This window comes from Notamacropus eugenii, chromosome 5, assembly GCF_028372415.1.
Source record: "Notamacropus eugenii isolate mMacEug1 chromosome 5, mMacEug1.pri_v2, whole genome shotgun sequence".
Lineage (NCBI taxonomy): Eukaryota > Metazoa > Chordata > Mammalia > Diprotodontia > Macropodidae > Notamacropus > Notamacropus eugenii.
Genome location: NC_092876.1, coordinates 118,758,267 through 118,779,115, shown reverse-complemented (window position 1 = coordinate 118,779,115; position 20,849 = coordinate 118,758,267). Strand labels below are relative to the sequence as shown.

The 20,849-nt window shown below is 39.0% G+C and overlaps 1 protein-coding gene across 5 annotated transcripts; it reads right to left on the bottom strand.

Moving 5' to 3' along the window:
• Window positions 1–5,192: 5,192 nt before the first annotated feature.
• LOC140505082 (coiled-coil domain-containing protein 90B, mitochondrial) lies at window positions 5,193–18,920 on the bottom strand. 5 transcript variants are annotated; one of them, XM_072610695.1, is made up of 10 exons: window positions 18,167–18,918; window positions 15,497–15,616; window positions 15,180–15,283; window positions 11,444–11,545; window positions 10,728–10,769; window positions 10,556–10,627; window positions 10,415–10,468; window positions 9,667–9,781; window positions 7,842–7,904; window positions 5,193–5,715 (listed from the first exon to the last, which is right to left on the bottom strand). In XM_072610695.1, the coding sequence occupies exons 1-9, from the start codon at window positions 18,285–18,287 to the stop codon at window positions 7,882–7,884; spliced, it is 753 nt and encodes a 250-aa protein (XP_072466796.1). In that variant the 5' UTR covers window positions 18,288–18,918; the 3' UTR covers window positions 5,193–5,715; window positions 7,842–7,881. The 5 variants fall into 5 exon arrangements, with proteins under 5 accessions (XP_072466796.1, XP_072466798.1, XP_072466795.1 ...); XM_072610697.1 differs by lacking the exon at window positions 7,842–7,904 and having other exon boundaries at window positions 18,537–18,920; XM_072610694.1 differs by lacking the exon at window positions 7,842–7,904.
• Between the last annotated feature and the right edge of the window lie 1,929 nt (window positions 18,921–20,849).

The following is a 20,849-nucleotide window of genomic DNA, read 5'->3' as shown; positions in this document are numbered from 1 at the left end:
TCCTTTCTCATTTTCTCTTGACACCACAGAGATAGCTGTGGGGCTTTGGGCTATTATCCTTCACCACAGCTAGAAGATCAGCTGTGATGATAGCCTATGGCTAGATCCTACCTTACGGGTAGGTAGAACACAAACATTTCTTAGATTTAAGTATGGTATGATGGAAGGCTTTATGTACCAGTGACCTAGCACTTAGCACTTACCCCAGCGTCTATCTGAGAGTAACTAGTGTAGGACTCTCAGGCCCTTCTCAAACCTGGCAGGTTCCCCACCCTGTATAAAAACCACTACCAGATCACATCCCAAAGGGGAAAATGGAAGCCATAGGAGACCTGGTGCTTGTCACAACCAGAATTATCCTTGTGTCTGACAACTGTATCCTTGCATACTAAGGAAACCTACTTGATAATCCTTATGTTAGGTAATTCATTTGTGCCAGGCTGTAGGCTCTTGGAAACCATCTGTGTGGGCAAGGTCCTCAGCCCTGGGAAAAGAGTTTTTTGGGTTACAAAGTTCCTAAACAATGAAACTGGTTTACTAATAATTTACCAGTGTGTGTATGATATAGAAATGATTTCTAAATGATTTCTTTACAGCAGGAAAAATTTAGTCTTGAGAAGAAAAGAAAAACAAACGAAAGATGTTAAGTGAAACCTCTTGTATATGTTTGAGTCCTGGTAAACTTTGTTTGCTTGTTTTAACTCCATGAAGGGAAAAAATAACTATCTATCCCTATATTGTGATTAGTGAAACTTGCTGTTTGAGGTAAAAGCTCTTGGGACTGTAACTGATTTTGTTTTGAGGTTTAATCTGACGAGTGTTTAAGTCAGTAATTCACCACTCAAGAGAAATGTCACAAGTTGCTCAGAGGGAATATAATACTGAGCTGTTACAAATGGAGGTTTGTACCTGGGGGAAAGATGGAAGAACAACATTGGCATTAGCCTAAGGTGGGATCCTCCTGACTCAGTTCCCTATTGTGTTCCTTTGAACAGGAAGGTTTCCCCTCTGCCTTTTCCTGAGTCTAGCTATGAGGTGAGATTATTACTTGCATGGTTGGTTGTCAAACTGTGACTCCTACGTAAAATCAAACAGCTAAAGATGCTTTATACAGACATTTATATGTTGAGTTGTCAAGGACCAGTTTGATGGTGTTATAATAATATCCTGCTTTTTCCTTTTAAAGTAAATTTCTATAATCTGATCAAGTGGTCAATACAAAACATGGGAACAATGCAAGTATGTAAAATCTTGCTGTTTTCAGTTTGAATGTGTAGTCATTCCATATTCCAAACAACTAGGTAAATTGGTACTTGGGCTTGTTATCTGCCTGTTAATGTTTATGCATGTAAAATCAAATCCCTGAAATAGCTCATCCTTTCTGAAAAAAAAAAAGGGAATAATTAGGCAAAGAGAATGTTTGTGAAACAAAGATGCAAACATGGTGTTATATCATTATCCCATGGACTACACCTGGGATACATCTGAGCTACTATAATAAAATGGAGGTATGTAAGATCTGAACTATTCATTACAGAATTATAGTCCTTTTGTATCCTAAACAACTTAGTAAATGAGCATCTGGCTTAGTCATCTGCCTGTTACTCTGTGTGTGTGTATGTGTGTATATGTATGTGCGCACATGAATATATGTATATATCCACAGAGGTATATATCTGTGTGTGCGTGTGTGTGTATGTGTATCTATGTCTGTAGGAAAATAAGGTCCTTAAATGTTTCAAAATGATATAAGAATAATCAGATATTGATACAACTGGTTGTGGGACCTAGCTGTTATTCTATTAATTATTGAAACTAAATTAGAAACATCTTAGTGTAGTCAGTTTCTTAGAGTGATGCTATTCATGGAATATTTTATATTACATTAATGGAAAAGTTGGTTTCATTCAAGTATATTACTAATGTGGAATTAACACCTGTTTGTACTGTGTGTCCTGTAGTACAAACATGTTTTATTATAAACAACTTATTTCATATGCACTGTTTTGGAATTAATTACATGAGTATCCTCCCAAGTCCTTTTATTATAAATGGAGTAAAGTCAGCTTTTTATAAATAAATTCATTTGTGTAACTATTGAACCTAGGGGTAGAAAGCCTCTACCTGCAAGAGTGTTGTTACTTATGTTTTCATCTATAGGACTGAATTCTTAATAGCATCTGATCCTCCTAAAAGAATTAGAATTAGAGAAGGAAAATTTGAGAGGCTGTGCCAACTTGTATTGAGATCTGTTTTGTAAGAGATTTTTAGCAGGAACATTTGAGGAGTCTCTCCAAGTAATTTGGAACCAGAAGAACAAGTCTCCTGAAGAGCAGCCTCCGAGAAGATATTTTCCAGATTTCCCTAAGAAAAGACACTCCAGAGACCAGACAGCTACAGGATGTCTGAATTCCAAGACGAAATTTGCTGATTAAGCCGATATTGGGAAGGAGTAGATGGTCATTATTGTACTACTTGTGGTGGTTGTAGTTTTTGAATACTGAGTTCACTCAGTTGGCTTGAGGTGATGTGAACTTTGACGCTAAAATTAGTCCGCGACTTTAAATATTCTTGCTATGGATTGGCCAAGCTCATTGTCCTTACGTTAACTTGTCAGGAAAAATTATAAGTCTCCCATTGACAGAAAGGGAGAAATTCAAATTGTTTTGATCCCATTTTGTAATTGATGGTATTCTTTATCACCTCCATATGTTGTAAAATTGCCCACGTCATGTTTATTTCTCTCAGGCTAGTTCAGAAACTCAGCATGGCGTGCCTACACCGACCAAGGGGCTGTACTCTATGAGCAAAGCTCCAAAGAAACATGAGATGTGCACATTTGGAGACATCTCCAAGACGTTCATATGGACTATTTGTGTATGACCTGTGGTAGAGTATTCCCAGTTTGTACTGGTCTGATCAGCCATAGTCAGACTGCACCTTGACTTCAACAGTGATGTCATTTTGGTCCTCTTTGAGAAGGAAGTACAACCGTATCATACCGTTTGTGCCAATCTGATATCTGAGTTTAGGACTTCTAATACAGCAAAGAATGGATGAAAAAAAGTATTTACTAAGCATTTAATATGTGCCAAGCACTGGAGATATACATCTGCAAAGTCGCTCCCCTCAAGGGAAGAATTTATATTCCAACTGGAGAGGGATAACCCTTGTAGGGAAGTGGAGGCCAAGAAAAGATACCTCAAGGATGCTGACTGGACATAGGGAAGTAAAGTGACATAGCCTTCATTGCCACAGGAAAATATTAGGTACAGAGGAAACAAACTGGGTGCTGCTGATTGCTCTATTGACGGTCAGTGACAGATCATGATTAGGCTAAACACTGGCTCTTAGATAAAGACATTTAAATTGTGTGTATGTTTGTAAATAGATACTGTCTTGTCATCATCTTATTTTAGTAGCAATGTCACTCTGCAGCTGCTGTTCAGCAGCAAACAGGATCTCTCATCAGATTTGCCTGTGAAGCATCGGGGTGGGCTTGCTTTCACACCTTCATGTCCCAACATCCCCCCACATCCCCCACATCCTACTTCCTTCATGGATTTTGCTGTCAGTATGTAAGGGGAACAGACACTTAGCAACTGGTAAAGAGTTTTTTTTTATGTGCCTGTGAATTGTGGATGGAGACCAGCCATTCCCCTAGAGCAGTTTCTACTGTCTGAGGGCTCCCCAGGACTTGCATTATATAGGTGTTGCTAGTTAGAGTGCTCCAGTTTAGCCTTGTTCCTTGTCCTTCAAAGAGGGAGGCGAAGGGTTAAGGGAATCTAAGATCTTCCCTGTACATTTATAGGCACTCTAAGTTTTCCATATGAAGGCCATCTAGGTTTATTTTGGCTGCTCATGATTGCTAGGTGACCTCATTTTCATAACTCAAATATTAGGGGATTATAGCTTTAGAGCTAGAAGGGACCTTAGAGGTCAGTAAGTGCAAACTCATCATTTTCTGATGAAGAATGAAGAGACAGAGAGGTTGTGACTTGTCCTGAGTCAGAGACTTCAAATGCCTGAGGAAGATTTGAATCCAGATCTTACACTCTGGGCAGCTAGGTTGCACAGTGGATAATCGAGTCCTGGGCCTGCAGTCAGGATGTCATCTTTCTGATTTCAAAAATGGCTTCTGACACATATTAGTTATGGTGACCCTGGGCAAGTCACTTCACCCTGTTGGCCTCAGTTTCCTCATCTGTAAAATGAGCTGGAGAAGGAAATGGAAAACTATTCCAGCATTTTTGCCAAGAAAACCTCAAATGGGGTCATGACTGAAATTGGAGTGTGCCTTCTCCAACTTCTTGTAGGAATTCTATTATTTTCATTTTCCTACTTAAGAGAAAAGGCCATAAAAAGAAAAGTACTAGCAGTCTTATTGCTATCCTGTGGTAACTTTAAGTTTACAAAGTATCAAAAACTTATATTTATGTCTCTCTACAAAACAAACTCTAATCTGGCAGTCTACCATCAGAACTTTATTATTCTTAGTAATTCAAAGTAGCATTCCTCAATATTTGCAAAAATGAAACCTGGAGGAAAATAGCAGAGATCTCCAGGTCTCGCCTGCTGTTTCCCTGAGACCACATTTAACTTTTTTCTTCTGGCTCCAAATAGCAAATACTTTCCAATGTTCATATCTTCTGACTTCAGATATCCTGGCTCTTCAAAGTCCACTAAAACTCAAACAAGTTCTGAAATAAAATAAATCAAAAAGTAGAAGCACAGAGGAAGTGATGGGAAATTATGGCATTTCCCTCCATTTAATGTTTCAAGGCGTGTTTCATCTGCTGAGCTGTCGGAGTCTAAGCATGAATATGGGCTAATTCTGAACTACTTCAGGCTGGAAATGTGATGTCTAATAATGAACTAATTTTTAGCAAAATTCCATGACCTTAGTGTTTGCTGTAATGGTTTACATGCACATACTAAATGGAGAAAGGTTTTCCAGTAGAAAGAAGGGTTATATAACACAGAAAGCCTGAAGAAGCACCAGTTTTCTATTATGACCCTGCTGGCTGTTCAAGCAGGCCAAGCTGCTTGGCCTTTCTCTGCTTAATTTCCTTAGCTGTAGTAACTTATACCAGATGACACATATCAATTAGAACATACGTTAAAAATCACTGGTTTTGGTCACAAAGTAAGTAAATTTCAGATTCAGATAATAAAACTTAAAATTCAATGAGTGAAGTTATAATAGTCTTTTATTCTCCTTAAATATGTAAATACGAATATAAGAATTTTTCTTACTACTTAGTAAAAAAAACCATAAAAAATCCCACAAACAGGATCAAGTCATGTTGAAAAATGAATATTGATACACCGAGTACTTAAGTATGGGCAACAGCTTACTCATATGTAGACAAAACTGTCCAAGATGAATCCACGCCCAAACTGCGTAGGTTAGGTTTTATAGTTTTATGTGCATATGCAAGGACACAATAAGCAAACGATGTTTTCAACTGTAAAATACCTTTCTATCACACTTTAATTAGCAGTTTTTTGGCATCAGGGAATAAAGGCAAATAGATTTATTCAGGAACTGAGACAGGCCAAACTGGATCTGTACCCAGAGTGTTCTACAAAAACAAAATCTTCAAATGTACCAAAGAGTAGCCTTGCTCCTGCTGGTGGTGATACTGAAGAGCTGCTATTATTTCCAGAAGCGGTAAAATCCCAGTGCTATTGCCAGGCAAGTAAAAACAGATGCTGTAGAAAGGAACAAATTATTACTACAGTATGTAGAGCAGTCATGGCCGCTTTTCCAAAGGTGTAGCAAAAGCAATTTTATCCTATATATCTAAGCATGAAGTAAAACCTTAAGAAGTCAACAAACTAGCCTCCTTCTAGTTCATAGTCTACATACTTGTCCGAGTATCACTAAGGACCACGTGAGTAAAGTGCAGGCCTGACAATGGTCCTCATATGACAATTTTCAGCTCTAGTCATTTAGATTGTAGACATGTTACAAATAATCTCTAATTAACAGGGAAACAACATTTTAAAGAACATGATTATACAATTATAAAGTGTGGTAGATTAAAAGAAAACTGTTGTATGGCCAATGTAAATTGAGAGGAGAAATTATGATTTGCCCTTAAAATGGATTTTACAGATGAAATTTATTTTATTTTAATGGACAGGAAATATCTATTTACTGATGTGAGAGTCACTGCTGAACCCATCAATTACCTAAATAACCAGACTACTGACTTGTTAGGAAAAATATCAAAGTTAACGGAAATCTAGAAGCACAAAAAATGAGACAAAGATCTGGCATACAATTAAAATAACTTAAACTTGACCTATTTAGATAAATCATTACTGCTGAAACATGGTATATGGATGGAAGAAAGGGCATCAGCACAATTAAAGTAATTCCTATCTGATGCAAACCAATTGCTAGACACAAGAGACCAAAATGGCCTAGAAATACCTTCGTCAGCAATACTTGACTTCCTTGTCAAATGAAGAGATATGGTAAGCAAGATCAATCCTGCTTAATTACATAAACTTATTTGTAAAATCTTATGGGGAATGATAGCAAAAGATTGGGAGCGTTAATGTTTCATAAAACAGTGAGGCAATGGAGAAAAAACACAATCTTAAGGAAACCTGGTTAAGAGACCTAACTAAATAGTCATTCCAAGGTCACTTAAGGATGAATCTGACAGTGTAGCACAGGACTGATTTTATGACAAATTCTTTTCCTCATAAATCAATCTATTACAAAATTTCCAATGGAAAAGTACACAGTGAGTGTAAGCTAGCTGCAACACATTAAAAACAAATAATTATATAGAAAATTACATGTGAAGAATTCCATATAAAAAATCTAGGAGTAAAATGTGTGGGTCACATTGCAAAATGTGTGGGATGACCAATGGGTCCCAAAGCACAATGGGAGGAACCTTTGTAGTGAACTTAAAGAAGAAAATGGCAAAGTAATGTATCAGGTGGGCAGCCTGGATGGCTTGTAATATCTGCCGGCAGGAGTCCTTAGATCAATGAGATCACAGATCTATTCTGAGTATCCTGTGTTATGCAAGTGAAGAAGGCTGTGAACTACCAAATAAGAAGTAGTACAATAAATAATGTTGGCTTCAGATGTCAGAACTTTGAGACCTGGGGGAAAAATTGTAGAGTCTTGTTTAGGCTGGATGTAACAAAAACCTCCAAAAATGGAATTGGCTACTTCAGGGGGTCGTGTGATTTCCCCATCATCAGAAGTTGCCAAGCAGTGGATGAATCCTGTCATCAAGTTGTTGAAAAGATGTATGTTTGAGTACAGGTTGGAAAAGATAACTTCTGGCATGCTTTTCAACAATAAGATTCTTTATGGAAAAGCACTTTGAAACAAATACAATGTTAAACAAATCTAAGGCATATTAACATCTCACTTAGGGTAGTTGTTTTTGATAGTTATTTCTAAAATGTACTATTTGTACCAAAATATACAGTTCTTCTCCTTCTTAAACAGAGGATATAAAATCTAACTTGGCTTCTTGGTAATGCATGGTCACCATTATTATAATACACAGCAGTTAAGTGTTATTTGAATTTTCCATCTCCTTCACCATTACCTCTCACATCTGAGGGTTGTCAAGAATGTCTACCCTGAACATTCCTCCTATCTCCCTTTTTAACTTGCTAGTTCTCATCTTCTAGGATCAATGAGATTCTAAGAATTCTTCTTCAGAATTAAGCAGATGAGCTATAGAGTTCATACATTAAAAAAAATAATTTGGTGCTGTATTCAGAAGGAATGAAGTGGCTAAGTGATGCCCTCCAAATAAGTAAGTAGAAAGAATTATTGTTTAATTATTGATACCAACCTTAGGAACTTCTGGTCTTACCAAATTCAAAAACTCATCCTTAACAATTCTCCTTCTGAGTACCTGAGGGAAGGGAAAATGAGTGCAGGGTATTCCCAAGGGAATATATTACCCTTTAACTGTAAAAGTCTTTTCAATCTGAGGGATGAGAACATTTGGATGGTAAGGAAAGAGAAAAGTTCTTAGTACTGCTTCAAACAAATGTTTCTAAATAAAATGAAAGGAGAAAATAGCAAAAGGTACCCAAAGAAAATATGTGAAGTGTGGAAGAATTATCTACCCATGGTTAATAAATGTTTATTAATAATTCAAATTTCTCCATTTTTAACAAGTAAAATATTTCAGAGGCAATGCCAAAGAGTAAATCTTCTGAAGTAAAGCTGCCACTTTTAGTCCACACATAAAAATTTAATTAAAATAAAAATGTACCTAACTCTACAACCCAAGGGCTACAGCTTAGATGGCAGGTTGAGGGAAAATAGATCACTCCAACAAGGGACTGTCATATAGTCCAAACATCAAATCACCCTAAAATGTCAAGAGCTTATGCTACACCAGGGATGTAGAGTTCTGTTCTTATACAAAAATACTCTTGTTTAGCACCCAAGTACAGTCCCCTAACATGCATGTTCTAGTGGCATTTTTCACTGGTGTATCAGTTACAGGCACTAATACCTATCATTCCTTTGCTTTAAGATGCCATTTATTTCTAGAGGAATGTTAACTCCCATCTCAGACAACTTTTTAACTCCTACCATTTATGATTCTAATTCTCAGGTTGAGCCCCATACAATACCCTTGGGATGAAGCAACTAAAAAATCCTCTTGGAGGAGAGAACAAACTTGAGAGGATTTTGATTTTACAAGCAGGAATTCTTTTAATAAAGAAAAAGGAGTAACATTACATAGCAAAATTTAAAGAATCCATCTTTGCCCTCTCTGCCAAATGTGTTGTTAAAAATCACATGTCCCCCTCTACTAACATCTCTCTTTGCTTCTACCCTGTTACCTTGACCAATTCTTATCACAATATTATGGGGAGCCTCTCAATGGAAGAAACTCATTGGTTCAAGGAAAAAACCTTGCCAGAAAAAAAAACCAAAAAGCCCCCAAAACCCAAACCTCTCCTGTCCAGGCTGGCAGTCTTTTTACATTAATGAGAAATGGAGTTACTTTATCTTCCATATTGCCAGTTATATGGTTGGCAATGTGTAATGTAAGAACTACAGAAGCTGCTGGAAAAGGGAAATGTATGGAGTCTGTAGCTCCAGTCTGTACTTTGTTTCTCTGAACAAGGGCTGTAATGGCTGGTGTGAATCTACCAGTTGCATTAAGCATGAATGTGCCAGAGGAGCTACAAGAAAGTGTCAAGACTGTTGCACATGAGGGCCACATGCACATCACTGGTGATTCTTTTCTGGATTGGAAAGCTGCCCCCTCACATACCACATCTGGACCTTTATGTGCTTTGTACAGAGGAAGCACTGGATGGAGAAAGCCAGGCTTGGCATCAGGAGGTATGAAGTTGAATCCTTGTTCCACTCTTTATGAGCTAAAATCCCTGAACAAGTCATCTGACCTCTCTGAGCCTCAGTTTCCTCCGGTATTAAAGAAAAGGGTATAATAATATACCTACTCCCTATTTAAAGGGTTCTTGTGATAAAAACACTCATAAACCTTAAAAGTATTTTAGAAATATAACCTAAAAACACTAGTTCTTACATCCTATCACAAACCGATACATTGTAGCAGTTCTTAGATTAAGCACTAAATTGTTCAAATCTGAACACACACTATCGAATTCCCTTCCTCCAATAGTACTTACCTGCAAGATAACGAATTGTCTCAAGTTTGTTTGATTCCATCAGTGTTTTTAGTGAAGCAATTTCAATGTCAATTTTATTACTGGTCTGCGAAATAACATTTTTGATATGGGTATCCTGAAATTTGTAATACAAATTTTATTATTTCAGTCTCTTTATGCTATTTTAAAATAATGTCAAAATGCACAATTCTTTTAGCTCTTTTAAACTCTCAAAGGCAGCTGGGTATGTGAGAGGTAGATTTGAGAATCATTAGTATAAGAGATGGTAGTTAAATCCATGGGAACTGATGAGATTACTAAGTGAAGTAGTCTGGAGGGAGAAAAGAAGGCCCAGGACAGAACCCTGAGGACACCTTTGGTTGGGGGAATGATCTTGAGAAGGATCCAGCAAAAGAGACAGAGAAGGAGAGGTCTGATAGGTAGGATGAAAAACAGGAGAGAATGGTGTTCATAAAACCTATAGAAAAGTAAGCGTTCAAGGTATTCAGAGAGGCCATGGAGAATGAGCACTGAGGAATTTGGTAACTAATTTTGTCTGAATTTGGCAACTAAGAGATCACTAGTAGCTTTGGAGAGAGTAATTTTCAGTGTAATGGTAAAGTCAGAAGTAGCAGTAAGTTGGAAGGTAGGTAGCAAGAAAGAAAAAGCAGTTTCTAGAGTATTAAGCTTTATAAATCTCAACAAGAAGTAGTTAATGGATCCAAGAAAGGTATGCTGATAATTATTAAGGAAACATATCCTAACTTACTCTTTTGTTAAATTCAGTGGTTGCTTCCATAAGTTTCTTTTCCTGATCTGTAAACTGAAAATTTTAAGGCAGAAAGTGATTAAAAACTGAAAAAATGAAAAAGAATCAATAACTAAGAAGGAAATCTTAAATGAATACTACCAGATCTGTCACTCTGCTCCTTTCTAGATTTATATCCAGTTTATTATTTGCTCTGCTTCGAGCAGTTTCAAGCTGTAAAAAAATTTGAAAAGTATATTTTGAAGTGACATCTTGCTCTTTTTGGAATTTAGAATTTATTCTTATGTGACAAAAAAGAAAATGCTTTACTTACCATTAGCTGTTGTTTAATTTGGTCTAATTCAATTTTCATTTTCTAGGTATAAAAGGGACCACTGAACATTAGTAATAATCAAAAGATCATCTTCCAACTGACCTAGAAATTCTGAAACATAAGATTACTAAAAATTTGTGCAATCTGTGGATTTCTACAATAGATTTTCTCCCTGATTAAAACATAAACCACAGAAATTCTGTGAAGATAGCTCATTCTTAGACCCCCAAATCAGATTTACCTCAAAAGCTAGATTTATATACAATGTTATATCTTTAAATTACTGTGATTTTCTTTTAAATGAGAAAGAATTCATATTATCTTTTACTTAACATGAAATTCTCAAACTGTTAAGTAAAAGAAATCCTTTTTCTCTTTCAGGGACAGAAAAAATTAGGGGAAAACTAAAATGTCTCATTATACATAAAATCAAATGAAATTTGAAATAGGATTTTGATGGGTTTTAATTCCAACTACAGATGTGTGTGTGTGTGTGTGTGTGTGTGTGTGTGTGTGTGTGTGTGTGTGTGTGTGTGTGTGTGTGTGTATCTCCCAACAACTCTGATTTAAACATAAAGGTCTGGGTGTTGTTATGGAATGTTCTTATAAAAAATTTTTAGTAACTGTGAAGCATCCAATACAATTTTACCATCTGTTTTGTTAAAATACTTTTAAAAAGCAAAATAATGTGTTCATCATTTAAAAGTTAATATTACCGCATTCTCTGCTCTCAGATTTGCAAATTCACTTTTCTCTAGGATGACCATATCTTTCCGGATTGAGTCCAAATGTGCCATTAATTGCTGGACTGTAATTTCCTAAGATATAATACAATATTTATACACTGAATTAAGAAATGCTAGGCCCTTTAGTATTCATGGGAATTAAGACAGTGTAAAATTAAGACAACATATAATAATAATTTTGTTATGTTTTTGGCAGTCTAAAGAATAGTAATAAATATGAAAACTGTTATATATTTGGGGAATAAATGTCAAAGCCGGCTAGAGTATTTCCTAGAGAGAAACATGGCTAGGTTTTTACCAGAGTATAAGAGAAAAAATTTGGAATTTAGCTTTAAAAGCAATGCTACATAGGAGAGAAAAGCAATAAAAGTAAAGATTGCTGGACTTGGATTCAGAAGTCCTGGATATGAATCCTGACTCAGATACTTACTAGCTGACCATACACAAGTCACAAATTCTCAGAGTCTCCTTATCTATAAAATAAGGATAGGGATGCTTGTACTACTTACTTTTCATGGGGTTGTGAAGCACTTTGTCAAGCTTACAGCAATATAAAAATATGAGCTATTATGTAAAAGGAAGTCCAGCTTCTACGGGTGTCAGAAGCTGGTAATTAAACAAAACTGGTTGGAATGTGTTTGCCTAATCACCCTAGGCATCATTTCAGCAGGATAGTTTCTGGGTCATTCATTAAGCATCCTTATACTAGGCTTTGTATTGGAGAGAACATATTTTAAAAGGGGGTTCCAAATCCACCTTCAGGGAAGTCACATGGCATTTATAAGGTTTCACTCAGCTAGAGATATCACTTACAAAAGAGTAGTATAAAAGATAATAGTTTAAAACATAAAACTGGTTTAAATAAACCTTGCTAATAAAACATTACCATTCTACTATTCAACTTCCTTAAAATTCAGCAGGCTGGTGGCCTATTATAAGAATTCACTCATTTTTCTCAATCAAAGGAAAAGCAGGTGGTGACATAGCTTTGAAAAGAGACAGCTAGAGGAGGATTCTGTTAGTATGGTTAAGGAATGTTAAAGGTATTCTTACATATTCTCAGTCTAAAGGAACTGTCTATGTTATTCACTCAACAAGGAGAAAGGAAAGCAACTACCAGCAGCCCTAATCCTCTAGGAAAAGGCTGTGGTCACTGTTTAAAGTCAGGAAAGTCATATATGATGGCTGCTTTGTCAAGCACAGGGCTAAGCAGCCCTAATGAACGACTTCCAATGTGCCACAACTCATGAGATCTAAGCACATGCAACAGTTTCTGAGAGGAATCCTAAAATGTCTGACAATTCTGGATTAGGACTGTTCATCTTAATCCTTCCTCTACCTCTGATCTAACATGATTATGGGGGAAGAGAGACAAGGGGAAAGAAACCACTTTAAAGATTCAAATTGTGCCTACACAGCAACGCAACTGTTACTAAATCCCAGAAACTGTATCCTATTAGTATAGGACCAGTCTCTTGCACATACAAAGTTAAGGGAATTTTCATTCATTTAACAACCATTCGAATGGCACCTGTGCATAAGCTCTGTATGAAGCTGTTTTAAATCCCTGCTGATGTTGTAAGGAAGTTTCTAGAAGATAGCAATAGCTCCTCACAGTTCCTCCCAAACTTCTCAGCACTACAGGGAACTAAGTTTCCTCTATAATGACTATTATTGATGATGATGATGAGGAGGAGGAGGAGGTTCTCATTTGATTTCAGACTTGCAGCTGGAAGGCCCCTCAGAGGCTGACTAGTCCAACCCATAGCTGAACAAGAATCTCCTCAACAATATGAGACAAATGGCCACACATTCTTTGCCTGAAGAAAGCTCTGTAGTGGAGAAGAGCCCACTTCCCACAGAAGCAGCCAGCACATTCTGTTTCTGGGGGCCTCTGTTAGGAAGTATTCATTATATCAAACCTTAGTCTGCCTTTCTGCAGCTTCTATCCATTATTCCTCCCAGTTCTAGTATCTGAGCCAAGCATAACCACTCTAACCTCTTTCCAATTTAATACTTGAAATTGGATCTCATGACTCCCCAAGTGAGCCACCTTCTCCTCTCCCAGGGTAAACTACCTCAGTTCCTTATTCATCCTCATGACATCTCTGTGAGATAGGAACTTTCATTCTACAGATGAATAAAATGAGGTTGAGAGGTGGGGATATGCCCATAATCACAGGTCCTGTATGAGGGAGGATTCAGACCTTCATGCCTTCTTTATACTAAGGTCAATACTATTCTCTTATTACATTTCCTCACTCAGTGGAAAATTGTGGGGAAAAAAATCTGCTAAACTAAAATAACGCATTTATATATTCAAAACCAACTTAAATCCAGGGTGTGAATGCTTTGTATTTTGAGTCTACTTAGCCAGAAAAGAAACATGAAAATTTCCCAAAGCAGGGTACTCCTATGGTCCATGAAAGCACTGAAATGTCACTTAGTTTGACCAGAAACTGCATGCTATAGGGACAGCTAAGGGGTATGGATGGAGCATCAGCCCTGCAGTCAGAAGGACCTGAGTTCAAATCCAGCCTCAGACACTTGACACTTATTAACTGTGTGATCCTGACCAAATCACTTAACCCTGACTGCTTGATGTGCTGCCTGCTCCCCTCACTCCCCAAAAAACCAGAAAAACAAAAAACAAACAAAAAAAACCCCAATTGCATGATATAGCTTAAGAATAAAATTTCCCTATCTCTGCTATGGATTACTGCTCTAAGGAGGGAAGAATTCATGTAAAATGATTTTTGAAATATAACTATAAGTGAAGACAGATTCTTAAGAAAATTCTGCATAGCACTGAGTCAGAACAAATTAACTCATGGCTAACTAAACATGATGACACCATCAGTTAGTTTGGTGATTAGCTAAGCTAATCAACCTGTTTAAGATTCACTACTACTGGGTCAGATGCCTACTGTAATCTAGATATATCAATAGGCATTTGTTATGATGAGTACTTATGAAATAATTAAATCAGATGTGTATGCCATTTACCTTCATTCAGCCTCTAGACATTTGAACTAGATGATCTCTAAATTTCCTTCTAGCTCTAAAGTCCTATGAAAAGCTGGTAGAAAGATTCCAGTGATGGGAAACATGTACTGGGAAAGATCTCTTGAAATACGAAAGACTTACTGAGTAGAAAGATTATCTGTGTGATCTTTAAAAGAACAAAAAAGTGATCCCTTATTAAGTGCCCTCCTCTATTCAATTAGCCATTCCTTGTAACAAAGAAAGAGAAAAAACTAAATCAACTAAAATATTAACCACATCCAACCCACAGTCTACTCTTTTACAATAACTGGAAATAGATTTTCTCACCCCTTTTTGGGGGCTAGACTTGGTCATAATTCCAACAGTTATGTGACATTAAGCAAACATTTAACCTATCTGGCCTTTATTGTTGACACATATAAAATGGGAGTGAGGTAGGAACTGGCTATTATACGATTTAAAAAAATCTTTTTCCGTTTAAAATATAACATTTCTTTATGTCATCTGAACCACTTTTGAAACTGAAGAACCACTGATTATCTATAGGTCTGTTTTATTGCCTTAACTATCTGGATATGAATGATTTGCCTTTTCCAGAAAGAGGAAGTACCTTAGGTCTTACAGGAAAGACCCAAATATAAGCTAAAGGACAGAAGGTTTTTTTGTTTAAACACATTATAAATAATACATAATCAATTACCTGTTGAGCTCGAGTGACCATCTCCTTATAGACTGTGTCCAGGCTGACATTTGATAGAATTATTAATGCTAACACAATAGTTTCTGCTTGTGCTTTTTCAAATCCTATAGGCAAAGAATAAGTATTAGTATTTTTAAAGTTATAAATCCTTATGAGAAAAGAACTTTGTAAAAAAAATTAAAAAAAGAACTTTATTCCATACTATAACTTTTTGTGGCTTATAACTGCCACTCTAAATTGTAATCCATGTGATGAGATAAATAAAATAATAATACCACTTAACCTTTGAAGTATGTATTCAATAAGTGGTTTCTCACCATGACTTTCCAAGTCCTGAACCACTGAATGGGTATCAAAAGTTAACTTCCTTTGTTCTAAAGGAGTTATGTTCACACTCCTCATGTCATAATTTTTCTTGGAGCTGGTAGTCAGCAAACCTGAAAAAAGAAAGTAAGGTTCAGGCTTTTCTCAGTAAACTGATTTATCAAATGTCAAAAAATCATTAAGAGGCATGTCTTTCACCTTTTAATTTCCTAATTTTTTGTTGAAAGCAAGAAGCTTGTTATTACCTGTGCTGTCACCTTATATTTAATCAACAGTGAAAGACTGTAACAGGAATAAAGTCCACAGAACTGGCCTCAAAACCAGGCAGACCAAGGTTCAAATGCCATCTCTGACACAGAATGGCTGTTGGAGCCTAGCCAAGTCAGTGCTCTAGGTAGCTCTCTAAGGCTCTTCTGTTGAGGAGCAGGCCATGATCTGTGATAGTGGAGAGAATTCCCTCATTTGAGAGTACCCTGTATTAAAGAAATCAAGAGGTCCAATCTATTTTACCATCCCTATTCAATTAAATCAAATCTATTTTGATCTATTAAGCCAAATTACTGATGACAAAAAAATGACATATGGATAGAAGTGCAGATATCAACTAAAATCATTTTATCCACAAGTTTAATGTAAATCACTTGCCCTAACAAGGAAGAAAAGAGGTTAAACAGTGCCTTGCTGAACAAAAACTTGACTTGTCAACAGGAGAGCTATGGAAGCTAAAGGCAATACCACTTTAGGATAGAAACTTGTTTGTAAAATGTTGGAAAATTATAAGCACTATCATCTTCCAAAGCAAAGAGAGGCGGTAGAGAGTGAAGTCAGTTTAAAGAAAGAGTGGAGAGAGGTAACAAAGTGACGTCAACCTGAGGACACTGAAGGATGAAAATGGAAGGGTAGATGACAAACGGAAAAAAAATGGAGAAAATAAAAGATTTTTTAACAACTTATTTCTCCTGAAAGAAAGCAGAGCTGCGACACTAAAGACTCAAACATTACTCTCCTAAATATGCTTAGATTGGAGATAGAAACTAAAGAGAACACAGACAGGAAAATCAGCTAGTTTAGCCCACATCTTTACATCACACAATTGACTAAATAATATAATACCTTACTGCACTTATTATTTGTGGATTATTTTTAAAAAATTGAATTCAGAGGGCAAAACATTGCCTTAAGGAAACTTTCCATGTATACAAAGTTATTCAATATTCCTTTATTCAAAAAATTATTAATTTGTTCCATTTTAAGTTCTGAATTGTCTCCCTCTCTCCCCATCCTATACTCGGGATCATTTAATGCATACTCCTATTTATCAGTTCTTTCTCTGGAAGTGGATAGCATCTTCCTTCAGAATAGCTTTAGAGTACTTATAGAGAGATGATGCTTAGAATAACTTCAGTTTCAGTCATTCTTAAAACAATATAGCTGTCATCATATACAATGTTTCCTGAGGTCTTCTCATTTCATTCAAATCTTTCCATGTTTTTCTAAAACCCATCTGCTGATCATTTCTTGCAGCACAGCGGTATTCTATCACCATCATACACCACAATTGTGTAGCCACTGATGGGCGGCCCCTCAACTTCCAGTTCTTTGCCACCACAAAGAGAACTGCTATAAATAGCTCATAGATTCTGTTCCTTTTTCCCTGATCACCTTGGGAAACAGACCAAATAGTGGTATTGTGCAGTCAAAGGGTATAATGACGGTTTTACAACTTTTGGGTTTAATTCCCGCTGGCTCTCCACCAACATTAGATTTGGGCAGGTGGAAAGCAGGCTTTCTAGGGCTGCGGGAATCAGACTCGCACATGGCACAAACACAAACAGGTCCTACGCTGGATGACAGGATTCAAAGAGGGATCAAAGCTGATGTTAAGGACGGGAGAAAATGACATTTAACGGGGATAAATTTACTTGCATTGAAATCACCTTCACTACTACGGGATTAAGGAAGTGCTGCTAAGGAACAGTCCATGTACAAGAGATCTGGGGGTCCTGTCGCCAAACTGACCACTCAGGTCTGACCTAAGGTACAGTACTAGGAGAACCGGGACAGAACCTCAGGCGGCACCCGGTCTAATCTGTAACCGAACAGAAACCCCCAGGTCCAGTCACCCAGCGTTTATCAGTGCCGCGCACACCCCCGACAAGCCGGCGCCCGGCTCGCCAGGGCTCTGGACCCCCTGGGGGGCAGGCTCCCTTACACCGAGCAGAAGCTAACCCTGGTAAGCCGCCGACACCTACACCTATAAAGCTTGAGCAGCTCCTTCCGCGGGAGCAACAAGCCCAGCCCAGGTCGGTGCCTGGGCCCGCGGGCACCCGACCTCCCCCGGCCTCATTTTCTCATCTACAGAATGGGTACACCGGGCAGGACGATACTCCATCCCCGGGCCTTCTCTCCTCCATCGCCCGGTCGATGCCCCCTCAACCCCGGCTGGGCGGAGGTGACAGAGCCGGCTCCAACCGGGAAGGGAGGGGGCGGCGCCAGAGGGGGGACGGCGGCCGACGAGGTTCAAGAAGGGGGCGCTCCAGGGAGGGGCGAGGATGGCGTCCGCGCACGCCCGGGCCTGGCTTCCCCTCACCCTTAACGTGCTCAGCAGCCCTAGGCCGGACCAAATGAGGAGAGCCAGAAGGGAGCGGGAAGGCTCCTCTCACCTCTCCACGGGGCCAACGGGCCACCTGCTACGCCGACGGGGCTCCCGTGAGGGGAAAGAGGCCCCGAGAGGATCCTGCGACGGCCGGGGCGAAGAAACCGCAAAGCCCAAAGCCCCCTCATGTTTTTCAAAGTATAGAGTTTCAAGCAGAAGTGGGGCGGGCCAGGAAAAATAGTTCGGTCCCGCAGGGATTTCTGGGAAGAGTAGGCTCATTGCCGCATGGCCTTCTGGGAAATGTAGTCTCCGATCTGTCATAGCCCACCCCTGGGAACGTCGTTTGGCCGCTACCTTAGGTACGGTGGATGCACACCTGAGCCCCAGCGAAATTCGCCCGCTTTATGCGAGGTCTGTTCACATATTGGCACACTTACCCCTATCCTCCCTTCCTCCCTTGCCATTCCTTCTTTCCGGACACGTTGGCGCTGGCAGCCGCCCCTAAAGAAACAGCAATCTCCCTGGGAGAAAGACTCCGGGCAGTGTCTTGGCCGTGGTCTTTTGCGTAGATATTCTTCATCTTCACCACACCAGAGGGCTTCTGGGAAACGTAGTTCTTGCTTGGTCGTGGTGCATCTCGGGAGCTTGAGGTCCTTTATGAAATGTAGTCTAGGCGATCCGTAGGTTATTTCCGCCTGGGGGCCGTTTTGTTTCTGCCGCCCCCTTCCGTCGTGGAGGCCAAGGTCTAGGGATTGCCCCCCTTCCTGGAAGGTTCGCTGGTGCTAACAGAGACCTGTGCTGCAGTCAGTTGGGCTTTGGTTGTGTGACCCTGAGGAAGTCACTTACCCTTTGTTTGCTTCAGCATTTCCCTCTGGTGGTTGTGAGGATCCAGTGAGGCAGTGCCTGACGTAGACAAATATGTCAGCTGAGAAAACGTTTAAAAAGTACCTGGGTTAAATGAATGCTCGTTTCATCAAGAGTTTTGGGACATCTTGGGTTCCATGGGATGGAAGAAGCTTCTCTGACGTAGGACGGAACAGAAACCCCCCTAAGGCCTGCACCTGTACCAAGGGGCCGTCCAGGCTGGGTGAAGACCTCCCTCCAGGGCACCTCTCAGGACGAAGACTTCTTCCTTTCGTCCGTGCCTCAGTTGGCCTTTTTTGCCCTTCTCACCAGTTGTTCCTTGTAAGCAAGAGGGATTTTGTTATTCTCTTTACAATGTAGTGGCAGGGCTCCTGGGTATAATTTCTCAGGATTTTGGCTACCGAGCAGTGAGACACGGAGATGAACACGGAGATGACGTAATGCAGTATTTGCTACAGTTGTGCTAAGTGACACTGTTGCTAAGTTAGCCTGTGAGTTTAAAGTTGGCAAAATGCCTTCTTTGTCTGTTGCCCTATAAATCAAGTGGGCACGGGTCATTGAGTGGGGCACCTGAACGCCCAAGCCGGAATGCCCCCATCAAGGCTTGGGGGGGACTTGTCTGTGTGCTCTTGCCTGAACCACCCCTGTTGAGGTTTAGGGGACCTGTAGGAGTTGTAGCTCCTACTATATTCTCACCTGCCCCCTGTGAGGAGAGTCTGAGGGGACCTGTAGGAGTTGGTGTTCCCATTGTCAGCCATACTTATGAGAAGACTAGACTAGAATAAAGTAAGCTTATTTAACCCCTCATTAGGACTACGTCTGTATCTTCTTGTTTGCCTGGATCAAGAGTGAGCCTGTGCTAGAATGCCTGCTAGCAGCTCTCTGGTGTCTCCAGTTATCTTACATTCCTTCTTCTGTCTCAAGGCTAACCTGTCTTCTAGGTGCTTGGATTTCAAAGGCCTTACCCCAAGTCTTTTCTCCAGGCTTACCGTCCTCAGTTCCTTGGATTTACCTTAATGTGCCATCATCTTGAGATCCTTCACCATCCTGGTGGTCCTACCTTGGATACCCTCCATTTAGTTTCTGTTTGGTTCCTTAAATGTGGTGCCCAGTGTGAAAAAATGCCTAGTAATGAAGAGGGTTGTTATACTAGATAGGCAGTCATGATAATTGCCAGCTTTTATATGGCTCTTTAAAGTTTGTAAAGCACTCTACACATAGTGCCTTTTATTGTATAACAAACTGGGGACCCTAGGTGCTAATATTATGCCCTCTTTATAGATGTGGAAATTGAGGCAGACAAAAATTCAGTGATGTATCTAGAGTCAGACAGGTAGTAAGTGTCTGAAGCCAAATTTGAATGCAGCTCTTCCCTTAGTAGTGCTGTAGATAGAGGGCCAGACCTGGAGTTAGAAAGATCTGAGTTTAAATGTGACCTCAGACACTTACTAGCTGTGACTCTGAGCACGTTGCATAACCCTGTTTGCCTCAGTTTCCTCATTTGTAAAATGATCTGGAGAAGACAATGGCAAACCACTCTAGTATCTTTGCCAGGAAAACCCCAACTGGGATCGTAAAGAGTCATATAGGACTGAACAACAATAACTTCCTAATTCCAGGTTCTGAACTCCGCCATCTAGATGTCTTTTGATCCAAGGATCCAAACAATTAGGCTTTACACAGGATTTGATATCTGAAAACAGATGTAGCATGTTTGCTGCTTTTTTTAATACACAAAGTATTTTATTAAAACAGCTAGATGTGAACATTAACCAACATTGCTGCTAACCAGTATATCTAAACAGAATAGGCAATTCATGGATAATTTGAATATAGTCATTGTTTATCTTTATCCAGTGCTTCATGTCCACAAGGCATTTTTTACA